Source organism: Ursus americanus, chromosome 28 (assembly GCF_024610735.1).
Source record: "Ursus americanus isolate L20-20 chromosome 28, mUrsAme1.1.p, whole genome shotgun sequence".
Lineage (NCBI taxonomy): Eukaryota > Metazoa > Chordata > Mammalia > Carnivora > Ursidae > Ursus > Ursus americanus.
In genome coordinates, this window is record NC_142154.1 from 37,046,390 (window position 1) to 37,061,395 (window position 15,006).

Below are 15,006 nucleotides of genomic sequence, written 5' to 3' on the forward strand. Positions count from 1 at the left end.
TTAATACAGTGAGGCTAGAAGCCAGGGAAGTCTATATCCTCCAGCTCAGATGATCTGATGATTGGTTATACCCAGACTATTCCAGAGGCTGGGACAATATGAAGCATCCCTGGACAGCCTCCAGCTGGCGGACCTCTGGGGGTGGCTGTGACAGTCCTTTTGTCTCCTGTGTCACTGCCCCAGGTGTGGACAATATGGAATACCAGTTTGCAGTGAACAATGACACCACAGAGCTGCAGGTTCGGGACCTGGAACCCAACACCGATTATGAGTTCTACGTGGTGGCCTACTCCCAGCTGGGGGCCAGCCGCACCTCTACCCCAGCGCTGGTCCACACACTGGATGATGGTAGGGCCTCTAAACCTGCAATGGGCACTCTGGGTTCCAGAGAATTCCCTGGGGATGGTAGCTCGCTTCTTTTTCCTAGTGTATGCCAAGGCACTTTTACCTGCCTCATGCCATCTTCTGTGCCCTATAAGGGGTGGGTGAGGGTTCTTCCCAACTTACAGTTTGGGAAACTGAGGCCCAGAAAATGAGAGTGACTTGCCCAAGGTCAGTCGTACAGCTGGGACTTGAGTCCAGGTCTTGATTCCCTGTGTCATATGGCCCTTCTCAATATCCGTGTACCCTCCAGTCAGGCAGGGGCCGGTGACATGAACCCATTGGATGTAGAAGATTGTGCCCCAAACCTTCTTCTGTCTTTGGTGTGGGAAGGATATCCCCTCATCTCCAGTTTGGGGCTCCCCTGAGAGGCTCCCTTTCCTCCCTCAGATCCTGGTCCTGGGCCTACTTCTGACTTGCTGTGTGACCTGGGCAAGTCTCTGACCGCTCCTGGGCCTCACCTTCCACGTCGGTGGAGCAGAGCTCACGCTGATGTTCTTCTGTCTCAGTCCCCAGTGCAGCGCCCCAGCTCTCCCTGTCCAGCCCCAACCCCTTGGACATCAGGGTGGCGTGGCTGCCCCTGCCTCCCAGCCTGAGCAATGGGCAGGTGGTGAAGTACAAGATAGAGTACGGTTTGGGAAAGGAAGGTAAGTGGGCGCAGGGTGAGGGCTCCACCCGGCTGGGAATTGTTGATACGAAGGGCTTACCAGAGCAGCAGCTGAGGATCCAAGCGGAGGTGGGGGGAGAAGTCTGAGGAAATGAGGCAGAGCCGTGGAGTAGGGAAATAGGAACGTGGACAAGAGGAGTGTGGTCTGGGTGTAGGGAAAGGCAAAGAGGCAAAGCTCAAGACAGAGGGAGGCCCGGGTTCCAGCCCCACCTCCTCCATAGCTATAGTGGGTAATGCTATTAAGTCCCTGCCTCAGTTTCCTCATCTGTGAAACGAAGCAGGTAACCTAGGTAATCCCTGGGATCCCTTCCAACTCCAAAAGCAGATGAGAGATAGCGTGGTGGAGGGCGTGCTTGCGGGTTTGGGGAACAGAGCACTGGGGAGGACATGTTAGGGCAGATACAGGTGATCTAGGGAAGAGGGTTTGAAAGGGATAGAGTTAGGGGAAGACAACAGGCTGGGGGCCAGGGTGAGAGTGAAGAAGGAGGGAAGGTTGAGAAAGGGGCTTGGGCTCTGGAAGGGAAGCGGTGCCTGATGGCCTTCAGAGACAAGCCCTTGCCCCTGCGCCCTAGCGTGTGTGTAAGGGGACAGTCACAGACAGCTCACGGGGAAGTGTGGAGTCCATGCCATGGTTCTCTCCACTCTGAGCTGAGGCTGATGGCCTGCGTCCGCCCAGGCCGGAGGCATAGGAGTCTGCTCTGGAGCCACGGAGGCCGTCCAGGCACCGAGGGATCCATGCTGAGAGGGCCTCAGGCTCTCGTGGGCACTGAGGAACCAGGAACTGGGGTGGAATAGCTGGTGTAGGGGAGTTTAGGGCCCATGGTCCTCAGGTGGCCGCCCTGCAGCCATGTTTTCTGTCTCAGCAGACCAGGTTTTCTCCACCGAGGTGCCTGGAAATGAGACGCAGTTCACGCTGAGCACCCTTCAGCCCAACAAGGTGTATCGAGTCCGGATTTCGGCTGGCACCGGGGCTGGCTACGGGACCCCCTCCCCGTGGATGCAGCACCGGACGCCCAGTGTGCACAACCAGAGCCACGGTATGGGGCCCGAGGGGAGACGAAAGATGGTGTGTGTGACCGTGTGGGTGTGCGTGTCCCACGCAGCCTCAAGCACGCTCTCCATCAGAGACCTTCCCTGGCTGCCCCCGCTTGACGGGCGAAGGCGGCCGGGTGCACAGGCAGAGGGCTGGCCTTTACAAACAAACCTGGGCTCCGCCGGTGTCCCTTCTATCTGCTGTGGGACCTTGAACGAGCCATTCACAACTGTGAGGCTTCACTTGTGGCGTGAGGATTACTAATGCGTCGTAAACAAGTGTTTAGCACGTGATAAGAACTCGTCAGTGTTTAGCACGTGATAAGAACTCGTCAGATAGTAGCTGCTTGCAGATGAGGACTGTTGGTTTTGTCAAGAGGCCCAATAATAGGGTGATTAAGAACAGACAGAACCTGGCACGCATACTATCTGTGTGACCTTGGCCGAGTTACTTAACTTCTCAGTTTTCTCCTCTGTAAAATGGTGACAATAGTATTTTTGTCATTTTATAGGGTTGTGAGAATAAGGTTAAAATACACATACAAGGAGCTTAGAACAGTGTCTGACACATAGTAAGGCCCCACTCTTAGTCTCCAAGTAGGCTACCCACACCAGTGGCTCCTTCCCTCCTTCGCAGCCTCAGCAACCCTGGTGACCCCCTTGCCTCTCAGCACCCATGCATCCCTTCCTCCAGAAGAATTGCATAGCCCAACGCTGTGCCAGGCACTATCAGTCCTGCCCGAGAGGGGCTCTTTGCTAACCTCTTTGCAAATGCCCCGAGACATCCCTGCGTTCTCAGCACTCTGGGCGTGTAGAACAGGGAGTGCACCTCCAGACTGACCCAGGGCTGGCCCCGGGGGTGGTGGCTGCGTGCCAGCGCGTTGCGAGGAGGCTGGCAAGGCTCTCGCTCAGTGCTGGTTTCCTGCTTTTGGCCTCCTCCTGCCTCGTTCCCCTCTCCCACCCCTGGCTTCCTTCTCCTCATTCCTCCATCTCTCACTCCTTCTTTCCATCCCACTCCTCTGCCCCCAGTCCCTTTTGCCCCTGCAGAGTTGAAGGTCCGGGCAAGGATGGAGTCCCTGGTGGTGTCGTGGCAGCCGCCCCCTCACCCCGCCCAGATCTCTGGCTACAAACTGTACTGGCGGGAGGTGGGGGCCGAGGAGGAGGCCGATGGCGAGAGTCCCCCGGGGGGCCGTGGAGACCAGGCTTGGGATGTGGGGCCTGTCCGGCTCAAGAAGAAAGTGAAGCAGTATGAGCTGACCCAGCTAGGTGAGGAGGGCTGCGGGAGGGAGCGAGACAGACATAGCCTCGGTGGGGGACGGGGCAAGCTGGGCAGGGGAGTTGGGAATGGAATGCTCTCTGGGGATGAAAGAGTAGCCTCGGAGGTCCCTCTAACCGGTGACCCCCATGACCTTCCCCAGCCCCTGGCAGGCTGTACGAGGTGAAGCTTGTGGCATTCAACAAACACGAGGACGGCTATGCAGCAGTGTGGAAGGGCAAGACAGAAAAGGCTCCCACCCCAGGTGAGGGGGCTGGGGAAGGAGAGAGAGGAGGGCTCTGGCGAGGGGTCTGTGTGCCGCTTCCTTTCCTTTTCCTCTGGGCCAGCCCTGGTGCTCAGGCCATCCGGTAGCCTCAGCCACCCCCAGGCCCATTCTCCTAGGCTCGAAGGTCCTCTTCTAGACCCAGACAGCCTCTGTGGTAGAGGGAAGCTTCCGTCGGTGCCCTGCCTTTCAGGCCGGCTACCGGATTTTCATTACCCATGAGCAGCGCTGATCTGGAAGATTTGGATGGAGAGAAACCCCATGGTTGATCAGTGACTCCTAACCCTGTTTGATCCTTAAACATTTTTAAAACACATCCGCCTACAACATACTGTCTGATTGTCCCTCCACTCGAGGCGCGGAGGGTGTCCTCTGTGGCCCATCAGGAAACGGAGGCTCAGAAAAGTAAAGGGACTTGCCCAAAGTCACACAGAGCCTAAACTAGAACCGGGACTCCCGGCCGCCCATCAGAAGCCTGTCCACTCTAGTACACTGCCCCGTGGCTCTGTGTGGGCCACCCTGCTTGCCCGTCATGACACCCCCTCACCCCTGACGTCCCAGGCTGATTTTCAACCATGTGGTTTTGTCGAAGGGAGCACTCATCCGGGAGCCAAGACACCTGGGTTCTAATTCCAGTTTGTTCATTCCCCAAATCTTTTTTACTGTCTACTACCCTGTTCTGGAAGCTTAGTGATGAACAGTACAGATAAGGTACCCTCTGTCATGGCGTTTGTTTTATTTTATATTTGTGTAATAAGCACATCACCCCATAGTACTTACTATATAGGTCTTCACTTGGGCTGCTGTAACGACAATACCCCAGACTGGGTGGCTGAAGCAACCATTTCTTTCTCACAGCCCTGGAGGAAGTCCAAGATCAAGGCACCAGCAAAGTCAGTGTCTGGCGAGGGCCCACGTCCTGGTTCCTCGACCATAAGCCATCTCCTCACGGGGTCCTCACGTGGCAGAAGGGGGGCTGGAGAGCTCTCGGGGGCTCTTCCATAAGGGCAGAGTTACGGACTGGAAGTTCGTGCTCCTCCCCTGCCCCCCAGTTCATACATTGAAACTCTACCCTCCAGTGTGATGTAGGAGGAGGTAAATAAGGTTAGATGAGATCGGGAGGGTGGAGCCCTCACGAAGAGGATCGGTGCCCTTTTAAAAGTCACGAGAGAGCTCACTTCCTCTCTGTGCTCTCCTCCGGAAGATCATATAATGAGACGTTGGCAGCCTGTAACCCACCAGGGGGCTCTTACCAGCACTTGGGCATGCTGGCACCCTGGTCTCAGACTCCAGCTTCCAGAACCGTGAGAAAGGGATTTCTGTCGTTTGTAAGCCGCCCAGTCTGTGGTACTTTGCTGTAGGCGCCCGGATGGACCGAGATAGGCTACCGATCCCGTTCATGAGGGCCTCCCCCGCCCCGTTCAAATTTCAACATACATTCAGTCCGTAACACCATGCCAGACCCTTTCCTGTGTACTTAACAAATATTAACTAATTTAATGCTCATAACGACGCTGTGAAGGGATACTGTTCTCAGCCGCACTGACAGAACAGGGAATGGAGGCGTGGAGAGGTTAAGTAGCTTCTCCCAGGTCACACAGCGGCAGAGCTGAAACCGGAACCAGGGCCACCAGGCTCTGAAATTGCCACAATTCGCTGCCTCTCTGTGGTACAGTCTGCTCTGTGGATGACCTTGGCAAAAATCACTCACATTCTTGGGAGCCTCAGTTTCCTCAGCTGTGAGGTCCAGCTCACAGGACCAGAAGACAGAGGGTGAAGAAACGTGCCTTGGAACCGCAAACCACTACCCGTATTTCGGGGTGAGTGTCCTCCCTCCTCTCCCCACACTCTGTGTTCCCCTTCCAGACTTGCCCATCCAGAGGGGACCACCCTTGCCCCCCGCCCACGTCCATGCGGAATCCAACAGCTCCACGTCCATTTGGCTTCGGTGGAAAAAGCCAGACTTCACCACGGTCAAGATTGTCAACTACACTGTGCGCTTCAGCCCCTGGGGGCTCAGGAACGCCTCCCTGGTCACCTATTACACCAGGTGGGAAGCCAGCCGATGCTGCCGCGGGGTGGGGGGGGGGGTAGCAGACGGTGATGACGGGAGGGACCCCGGGGATTCAGGAACCTTCCCTGGCTCACGTGTTGCATGGGGGCACTCTGAGGGTCTGAGGTCCTGCTGGTGCCAGCTGGAAAAGGGGGTCCATCCTATCCCGTCCCCTCCCAACAGAGCCTCGCACTCAACCGTAGGGAACGTGAGCAGGACAGACCCATTTCTCCACCTCAGAGGCCTCCCGACATGATGGGGAGGAGGCAGCCCTGATGCCGTGCTGAGAGGGTCAGATGGCGAGGCAGAGCCGCTGCCCCAAGGAGCGGCTGGTTAGGCAGAGGAAAAATCACATGAAAATATCATGGAAGACACAATAAAGCAAATAAAACAGAATAAAGTAGGAAAACATAATAGATACGTACAGCTGTGGCTGAAGTACCATTTAGTTGAGGAAAACATGCATCAGCGATGAATCCTTGGGTGGACAATGACTTGGATGAATCCAGGAAGGTTTCCTGGAGTAGGGGGCCTGGTCTGGAGATTGGCCGGACTACCCTGGGAGCAGCGTACAGCCAGACCTCTCTGCAGGACCTCTGGGTGGTGCCAGTGAGTAGGTTCCCCACCCAGGGTAGGGCCTGGGGCTGGGGGAGCGGATTTGGACGGGCCTGCCCAGCAGGGAGGTGCGCCTGAGAGCACTGAACGCATTTCTTGCCTTGGCAGCTCTGGAGAAGACATCCTCATTGGTGGACTGAAGCCATTCACCAAATACGAGTTCGCGGTACAGTCCCACGGCGTGGACATGGACGGGCCTTTCGGTTCCGTGGTGGAACGTTCCACCCTGCCTGACCGTGAGTGGCCCCCTTGCCACCAACCCATCTTTTACCCCCCTGCTTCTTGCTCCGACGGCCCTCTTTTTTGACATGTCCCTCGGAACCCATTTCTGTCTATCTCTGGCTTTGCATTCACATTGGCCAGTCCTGGGCTGGTCTTAACCACTTACTCCTAAACATAATGAGATTTAGAGAAGGGGCTTCTTTAAAGAGACTGCCAAGACCTCACTGAGCTGGTGACAAGGGGCCAGGTCAGGGAGGCAGGTGTCCTGGATTCTGTATTTGGGGTCCCCATCCTGCCCCTGACACACAGGCTTGGGCAGGTCCCTTCTGCCTTGGGCCTCTGTGTTCCCTTCTGTCAAAGGACGGAGCCATGTGCTGTGCACATCCGTGACTCTAGAACCTTTGGAAATGCCATTCCAAGACAGAGGGACTTTTGTTCTCATAGCAGAGGCTCTTCGGTTCTGCTGGCCCTGACACTCTTCACCTTCCCGTCTACAGAAGATCTTTGTCTCAGGATCTGAGATAGGAAGATGTGTGTGGGCTGGGGTGTGAAAGCCATGCACTCTCACGCATTTGCTCTTCAAAAAAACTGCTTACAAGTTGTCTCTCACCGACCCATGACTTCAGTTATGGTCTGAAACTGCATAGGGAGTTTAGGGGCCCTGGTGTTTTCTCAGAGGAGGCTTTATGACGTTGGCTCCCCAGCACCACTGGCTGTGCGACAGACAGGGGTGTTTTTTCCTTTTGCAGATGGGGGGACTGGAGCTGAGAAGCTGAGACGCAGGGAGGCTTCTGGCAGCCTGTGAGGCTGTCTTATGCCTTAAGCCCTGGGTCCCCATCCCACCCTCTGCTGGGCCTGGAAGCCCTGAAACCCCAAATCTCTGTCCCTTTCCAACTCACTAGTTGTGTGTCCCTACTTCTCCTCCCCTCCCTTCCTCATTTACCCCTACCCCCAGGATCAGCTTCTTCTCTAAAAACAAAACACAAACAAAACCAAAAAGGTTGTACTTCTTATACTGGGATTCCCATGACCCTTAGGACCTGTGTCGGGAGCAAACATAGACCAAGGCTATACAGGGCATCAACTGATTTTACTTGAAGATTTGGGGGTAGCAAGGGTGAGTTAGGAACTTTCAATGATAGTTTTAAACACTATTTTTATGTTAAACTTTACCATGGAATGGAAGAGAAACATAGTATGAGAGTTCAAAATAAAATGTAAGGCTTCCAGAAAGTTCTGAGCCTTGCCCCCAGGTGTCTGGAATACCAGACAGTGTCCTCCGCCTTTGGAAGTATTTGGGTGTAGAAGTTTGAGATCTGCTCCAAGGAGTGAAGAAGAGTTTCTGGGAGGGGAGGAATGGTACTGAACACACCCACCCACCCCCAGCTGTTTTCCAGAAACTCCCCAGTTAGAGATCCGATCTCATTCTGCTTTGTGGTTTGTGGTTTGTCCTCATGCCCCGTCTCCCCCGGAGCTGGGGCTCTCAGGGACCATGCCTCGCCCTATCTCCACTTCTGCACCCCAGGGCCCTCAACGCCCCCATCTGACCTACGCCTGAGCCCCCTGACGCCGTCCACCGTTCGGCTGCACTGGCGCCCCCCCACGGAGCCCAACGGAGAGATCGTGGAGTATCTGATCCTGTACAGCAACAACCACACCCAGCCCGAGCACCAGTGGACCCTGCTCACCACGGACGGTGAGGACCCCCCAGGCCGTCCAGCAAGGGCTTCCCCACCGCTCTCCCTTTCCAACCACTCCAGTGGCTGGGTTAGTAGCGAGAGTGTGGCTGAGGTTTGTTCTAGGGGTGGGAGAGCGGACCTTCTCAGTCCCGTTTTCCAGGCTGTCCCTGCATCCCGCACTCAGCCAACCTCCCAACCGGACTTTCCTTGCTTCCCCCTGCCCCCAGGAAACATCTTCAGTGCTGAGGTACATGGCCTCGAGAGCGACACTAGGTACTTCTTCAAGATGGGGGCGCGCACAGAGGTGGGGCCTGGGCCCTTCTCTGGCCTGCAGGATGTGATCACTCTCCAGGAGAAGCTGTCGGGTACGAGGGCACCCTGGGAGGGAGGAGTGGGTCCACCCCGGGACAGCCTCAGGTCTTCTGAGGCCCCTGGAGTTGACCTCTAATGCTGAAGTCGTCTCTGCCGGGGCCCTGCCCCCGGGCACAGCTACCCTTTCATTGTTCTGGACAGCTGGCTTCGTAGTCTGGTGGGGAGAGGACAGCTTTGAAGGAGGAATGGATGTAGTTCAGAGCTGATTCAGTCAAGAGGTCAGATTTATGGGAGACTGGCTTGGTCCTTCGGCAGATTGCTTCGATTGGAGGATTGGCTTGGAGAGGTGATGAGCTTTATGGGGTGGGAGAGGGTAGCAGGACTGGCTATGTAATTTGCAGGGCCAAGTGTGAAATGAAAATGTGGGGCCCTTATTAAAAAATGGGAATTTCAAGATGGTAATAGCAGAACCTTAAACCAAGCGTGGCGTCCTTCTAAGTGTGGGTCCCGTGCAACCGCTCTTGTTGCCCTCCCACGAAACCAGCCCCAGCGTGTTTCACGGAGAGGCCAGGTTGACAGAGAGGGACCAGAACTTCCGATGTCCGGTGGTGAGGACAGTCAGAGAGGGAGAGTAGCGGTGGATCCCTTCTTGCAGCAGAAGATTTTGAGTGTCCACAGGGTGAGACTCAGGCCAGTCGTCTCCTGAGGAAGCCACAGAAATCCTGAGCTTTGAATCCTGGACCTTGTCCTGGCCTTGACCTGTTCTGTCACCTCTCTGTCCCCTGCCAGACTCCTTGGACGTGCACTCAGTCACAGGCATCATTGTGGGTGTCTGCGTGGGCCTTCTCTGCCTCCTGGCCTGCATGTGTGCTGGCCTGCGTCGCAGCCCCCACAGGTGGGTGAAGGAGCCAGTCTGCCTGCAGAGAGGAGAGATTTCCAGAAGGGCGGCAGAGATGAGAGGGCCGGGAAAGTGGCCATGACTTGCCTGAGGCACCCCCAGAGGCCCCACTAAAACTAAGACTCTGGGGTGAAGGGATTGGGGGTGATGTCCTCATGAGAATGGAGAGTGGGTTTGGGGGAGCCCCAGCCTACCTCCTGGGCAAAGGTGAGCTTAGGCAGAGCTGCCTTCTCTCAGTGCCTCTGTAGCTGCCAGCATCTTGGAAAGAGGGACCCCAAACCTCCAGATACTTGGGTCCTGGGGGGCGGGGAGGGGAGGAGGAAAGGTCCCATTTGCAATGTCACAGCTGTTTTGAACGTGGTTTCTTTTTTTTTTTTTTTTAAGATTTTATTTATTTATTTATTCAACAGAGATAGAGACAGCCAGCTAGAGAGGGAACACAGCAGGGGAGTGGGAGAGGAAGAAGCAGGCTCCCAGCGGAGGAGCCTGATGTGGGGCTCGATCCCATAACGCTGGGATCACGCCCTGAGCCGAAGGCAGACGCTTAACCGCTGTGCCACCCAGGCGCCCCTGAACGTGGTTTCTTAATCATTGCCCGGACAGGGAAACAAAATTCCAGAGATGGACAGGAACCTGCCTGAGGACATAGGCAGGACTAGATCTCAGGCCTGCCTCCACCCCTCACTTTCTGACCACTGTGTCTGATTCTCTGTCTTCCCTTCCAGGGAAGCCCTCCCAGGCCTGTCCTCCACGGCCAACACTGGGAACCCCGCACTGTACTCTCGAGCCCGCCTTGGCCCCCCTAGTCCCCCAGCTGCCCATGAACTGGAGTCCCTGGTGCACCCCCGTCCCCAGGACTGGTCTCCACCGCCCTCAGACATCGAGGACAGGGCTGAAGTGCACAGCCTTATGGGGGGCGGTACTTCTGACTGCCGGGGCCACTCCAAGAGAAAGGTAAGCCTGGAGCCTGGGTGGGTCAGAGCCCTGCCCTACAGCTCATTCCCAAACAGGACACCAGGGGGCGCGAGAGTACAATGTGTGACCCCTGAGAGAAACTCTACCGCCCTCCTCCCCGCGCCCCCCCCCCCCCCCCGCCCTTTCCTAGGGCCAGCTGCAGAAGAAAAGCCGCTCTCTCTCTTTCCTCCCTGAAAAGGTTGGCAGGGTAGGGAAGCAGATGGGCCTCCATCCCTGGCAGAATGGGTCATCCTGGTTCTCACGGAAGGAGGGAAGGAGGGAAGGCCCACCCAGTGGACTGTTTCCTGGTGACTCAGTGTGGCCAACAACACGCTCCTCATCCTGGGAGCTGCAGAAACCTCTAAGACCCGGCCCTCCCCAATATGAAGACAAGAGGCTGGTCAGCTTGGCCGTGACCAAGTGAGACCAGGACCTGGATAAGGTGGGCCCAAGTAGAGCAGGTCCCTTCCATGCCAGCAGTGGTGGCTCGTCCTGCCCTTCTCTGAGGATCCTGCCCAGACCCTTGGGTGCTTCCTCCCTCTTTCCCTGCCTTTGTGGTGAAGGAGACCCTGCCTGGCTTGGACACCTCTAGGCTTTGCCAGAGCCTGTGGTACTGGGCTTTTCTGCAGGAGGACTTCTCCATTCTCACATTCACCCCCAGACTCTTGGTCCCTCCTCACAGCCTTAGCGGGGAGGTGGCCAGGAGGCCAAGAGTCTCCATCTACTTCCCTCTCTTAGGCTCCCCTTTCCCAGCCAAACCCTCAGCGCTCCCATGTCTTTCTCTGCTCGCAGATCTCCTGGGCTCAGCCAGGTGGGCCAAGCTGGGCAGGTTCCTGGGCGGGCTGTGAGCTGCCCCAAGCAGGCACCATGCCTTCTCTGACCCGGGCCCTGCTGCCCCCTGCTGGAACGGGGCAGACGCTCTTGCTGCAGGCTCTGGTGTATGACGCCATAAAGGTCAGTGCCCTGGGAGGGACGGGGAGGAAAGGAGAGAAGGGGCTCTGTGCTTGTGAAGAGCAAGTAGTGACTTTTCTGGTGACCCCCGACGGTAACTTCCATGGGGATGGAAGTCTAGCTAGGAGGCTCCTGGAGCCTCTAAAGATGGGTGGGTGGAGGGTAGGCAGTTTGCGAGAATCTGTGTCTCCTCTGGATTGGAGACACCGCTCCTCTCCTGATGCCTAAGTGGGCCCCAGCAGTATTACCATGGATCTGCGGGTGAGCCTGGGCTGAGGGCATCTGCCTTTCCTCCTATGCACTGAGGCTCTGACTAAATCTGGTACTTTTCCAACTCTGGGCAAGGGCAAATGGGTAGTATGCCCTTTTCCCTGCCTTCGCATGGGCCTGATCTCATCTCTTGTATGACAGTCACTGCGCTCTGGGGCTTGGGGGAGTGCGTCAGTCCTTTTCTGCCCCAAGTATGTTGGTCATTCTTTTTCTTTCCTTTTAAGATTTATTTATTTATTTATTTATTTTAGAGAGAGAGAAAGAGAGAGAGTGAATGGAGAGGGGAGGCAGAGGGAGAGAATCTTTAAGCAGACTCCCCGCTGAGCACAGAGCCAAAAGCCAGCCCAGTCCCCGGACCCATGACCTGAGCCAAAACCAAGAGTGGGATGCTTGACCAACTGAGCCACCCAGGCGCCCCTGTTGGTCATTCTTCTGATGGTCACTCTCAGCGATGGTCACCTTGTCTTTATGTTCTCTGCTCTGAGCAGGGCAATGGCAGGAAGAAGCCGCCCCCGGCCTGCAGGAATCAGGTGGAGGCTGAAGTCATTGTCCACTCTGACTTTAGTGCATCCAAAGGGAACCCTGACCTCCACCTCCAAGACCTGGAACCTGAAGATCCCCTGCCTCCGGAGGCTCCTGACCTCACGTCGGGAGTCATGGATCTAGGGCAGGGGGCAGACTGGCTGGACAGGGAGCTGGGAGGGTGTGAGCAGGCAACCACTGGGCCAGACAGACTCACCTGCCTGCCAGAGGCGGCCGGCGCTTCTTATCCATACCCCGAGCTCCAGCCCAGTGAGGCTCTGGAGGAGGCCCCCGGGAGCAGCTGCCAGCCAAAGGCCCCCTGCCCTCTAGGAACCAGCCCAGGCCTGCCCAGAGCCCCGGTCCCCTCCTCTGCCTAGCTCCCCTAGAGGGTGCAGTTTGGGGCAGGCTAGTATGGATCACGGGACGTGGCACGTGTGGCTGAGTATGTACGCCCGTGTACCTGCCGTTCCGGAAAATCGTCACGCCGTCTGGAGCCTGCCTGGCTGCTGTGGCTGTGGGGAGAGGCAGGAATGGAGTAGCCACTCCCCCCGCGCTCTGTGGCACATGTCCTGTGGGAGGGCCCTGGGGGCCGGCTGTACTTGATGTATGCGTGTGCTGGCTGGTGGGCTTCGAGCCCCTGGCCAGGTAGCGGTCACTGTGGCCTAATTGATCCTCCAGGTCAGGACAGTGCCCCAGAGTGGTCAGCCCCCAGCCCTGGGGGCCCCCCACCTCTGTCACCCAGCCGTTTATTACGCACTCTGAGAGTGTCTGCAATGCCCTGTCTGACAAAGACAGCCCCGGCCCAGTTTCCGGTCTGGCTGGGCTGAGCGCAGTAGGCTCTGAATGCCTGGCATCTTCGTCACATCACTACCCGTTGCCCGCATCCCTGTTGCCCAGGCTGAGAGGGTGACTCTGGCTCCCCTCAGAGCAACTCTGCAGTTCCTTTTGTCGTTTGGGAAGTGCCTGGTTTTGGAAATCCGCTTGCCCTGGCTCTCCTGTCCTCCCTTCTCCTCTGCTGCTCTAGGGCTCTGTCTCCGGTCAGCCCTGCTCCCAGTCCTGCTGCCCTCCTCTTCCTCCCACATACTCCTTCCTTTCCCCTCCTCCGTTTCTCTGTCTCCTGTCTGTCTCTGCTGTCTCCCACATCTCTCCCGGACCACATCACGTGGTTCACCTGCCTGGGTTCAATCTCCGCCTCCTTCCCTAACAACATGACTACCTCATGTCTGCTTTGAGGCCATAGCGTGACTTCTGTGTCCGCCATTCGCTTCCCGGGCCATCCTCCTGCCCCTCTTCTCTGTGCCGCCATATACCCCCTCCCCAGGCAGACTGCCCGCTCCCAGTGTGGGTTTGGAGAAAATCGTCCAGTTTCCCTTGCATCTTTCTCCCTGGGGTTGAGATAGGAGGATTCTCCTTGGAGTTGGGGGATCCATGTCACAGAGGGGGACTTCTAAGACAGGGAAAGGGGGGAAGTGACCCCCTCCCTTTGAGGCAGGGAGGTAAGGTTCCTGGATGGAGGGGTTTGGGACCTTCCTTCCCAGCTGAAGCCAAAATGGGGGGAGAAGGAGAGTGGGGATTAGGGGCACCACTGCCCAGCATCTTCCCTCCCACTTTCTGCCCCTGGAACAGGAGCTGATGGATGGGGGTGAGAGGAATTTCCCCCTCTGGGGGCTGGCACTGAGGCCTTTGCACAGGACAAGGGTAATTGGCTCATTTCATTTTGTTGTTGTTGTTGTTTTCTTTAAATTCAATCGTAAAGTCATTTTCTGTTGACCTGTCACACAGGGACAAGCTGGACTTCTATCTCCTGTGTAGAGAAGACAAGGTCATTTGTTTGATTTTGCGCCCCAGCCTCTCCTTGGAGCATAGGATGTGGGGGCTTTTCTCCCTAAATGCATCTTTTTAACTGATTGGCACATCAAGGGTTAACTCCGGCTTCTGGGCCAAATTAGAAATAACCAGTCTATCTTTCCTTCTTTTTTTTTAATGGTGACACGTCTCTCAAGCAGAGTTGCAGCGCCCTCAGACCCTTCAGCATCTGTGTTTATTACACTCGGGTGTCACTCCGACTGACATCGGCACCTACATTTCCTTCCCCTCCCCTGCTTCAGCCAGCCTGTGAGAGCGCCGCAGATAATTCATGCTGGTCTGTAGCTCGTTGAAGACGGAATTGTCACTTGTACTCTTTCTGTGGCATCCAGCGTCACCGTGGCCGACGCCACTGTATGTGTTTCGCCATTGCTCTGAAGGTCAAAAGCCTCGTTTTATTTTGCTGGTTTGATTTTTTTTTTTCCAAAAGGAAAAAAAAAAACACTGCCCTGAATCAAATGGCTGTTTTAACAGTAGGCTCTTAGCATTACACCACATAGTCATTTTTCATGTTCTTGTTTAACAGGCACTGAGGTTCTGGTTTAAATTAAATAGCTGCAAATGAGACAATTTATAACCCATTAGGTTGGGTGGAAAATTGTTTCTCAAAAGCAAATAAGTAATAAATCTGGTATCTGCCTATAACTCACAGTTGATAAGAAAGTGGCCATTACTCACTAGCATTATATATGATTTGGGCTCTGGGTAATTTGGAAGTGTTAGGTTTGTGTCTTTGTAGCAGTATTTTTATTAGAAAAGAGTCTATTGGCCTTTTACAGGGTATTAATCCCTTTGTCACCTACCATCGATGCCTTACGTTTTTTGAGTCTCATTTAGAAACCTTCCTTTTCTTGATGCATGACAAGTATAATCGGTACCTGCTCATTTATTTGTCTGTATTTAGTTTACGCCATATTATTTAATTCTTTTTCCAGCCTTTTTTTCCCCCTCCTCACAATTATGATATTCTTTAGTGTTAAGCCAAGGCATTGATCATGTATCTGTCCCTATAATGAATTAATAAACTATTTTCCAAAAACGTGGAA

At 55.5% G+C, this 15,006-nt stretch overlaps 1 protein-coding gene across 5 annotated transcripts in view; it reads left to right on the top strand.

The window, feature by feature from the left end:
• The window catches only part of IGDCC4 (immunoglobulin superfamily DCC subclass member 4), a 38,606-nt gene extending 23,600 nt beyond the window's left edge, over window positions 1-15,006 (top strand). For 2 of the 5 annotated variants that reach the window (XM_045810726.2, XM_087856851.1), the window contains 13 exons: window positions 184-348; window positions 891-1,028; window positions 1,915-2,085; window positions 3,110-3,346; window positions 3,499-3,600; window positions 5,485-5,668; window positions 6,395-6,522; window positions 8,034-8,204; window positions 8,415-8,552; window positions 9,289-9,394; window positions 10,123-10,351; window positions 11,144-11,305; window positions 12,061-14,244. In XM_045810726.2, coding sequence (XP_045666682.2) covers window positions 184-348; window positions 891-1,028; window positions 1,915-2,085; window positions 3,110-3,346; window positions 3,499-3,600; window positions 5,485-5,668; window positions 6,395-6,522; window positions 8,034-8,204; window positions 8,415-8,552; window positions 9,289-9,394; window positions 10,123-10,351; window positions 11,144-11,305; window positions 12,061-12,471 — 2,342 coding nt within the window. In that variant the 3' untranslated portion in view covers window positions 12,472-14,244. Of the gene's footprint in view, window positions 1-183; window positions 349-890; window positions 1,029-1,911; window positions 2,086-3,109; window positions 3,347-3,498; window positions 3,601-5,484; window positions 5,669-6,394; window positions 6,523-8,033; window positions 8,205-8,414; window positions 8,553-9,288; window positions 9,395-10,122; window positions 10,352-11,143; window positions 11,306-12,060 lie in introns of all 5 variants that reach the window. The other 3 variants (XM_087856850.1, XM_087856852.1, XM_087856853.1) reach the window with 2 other exon arrangements.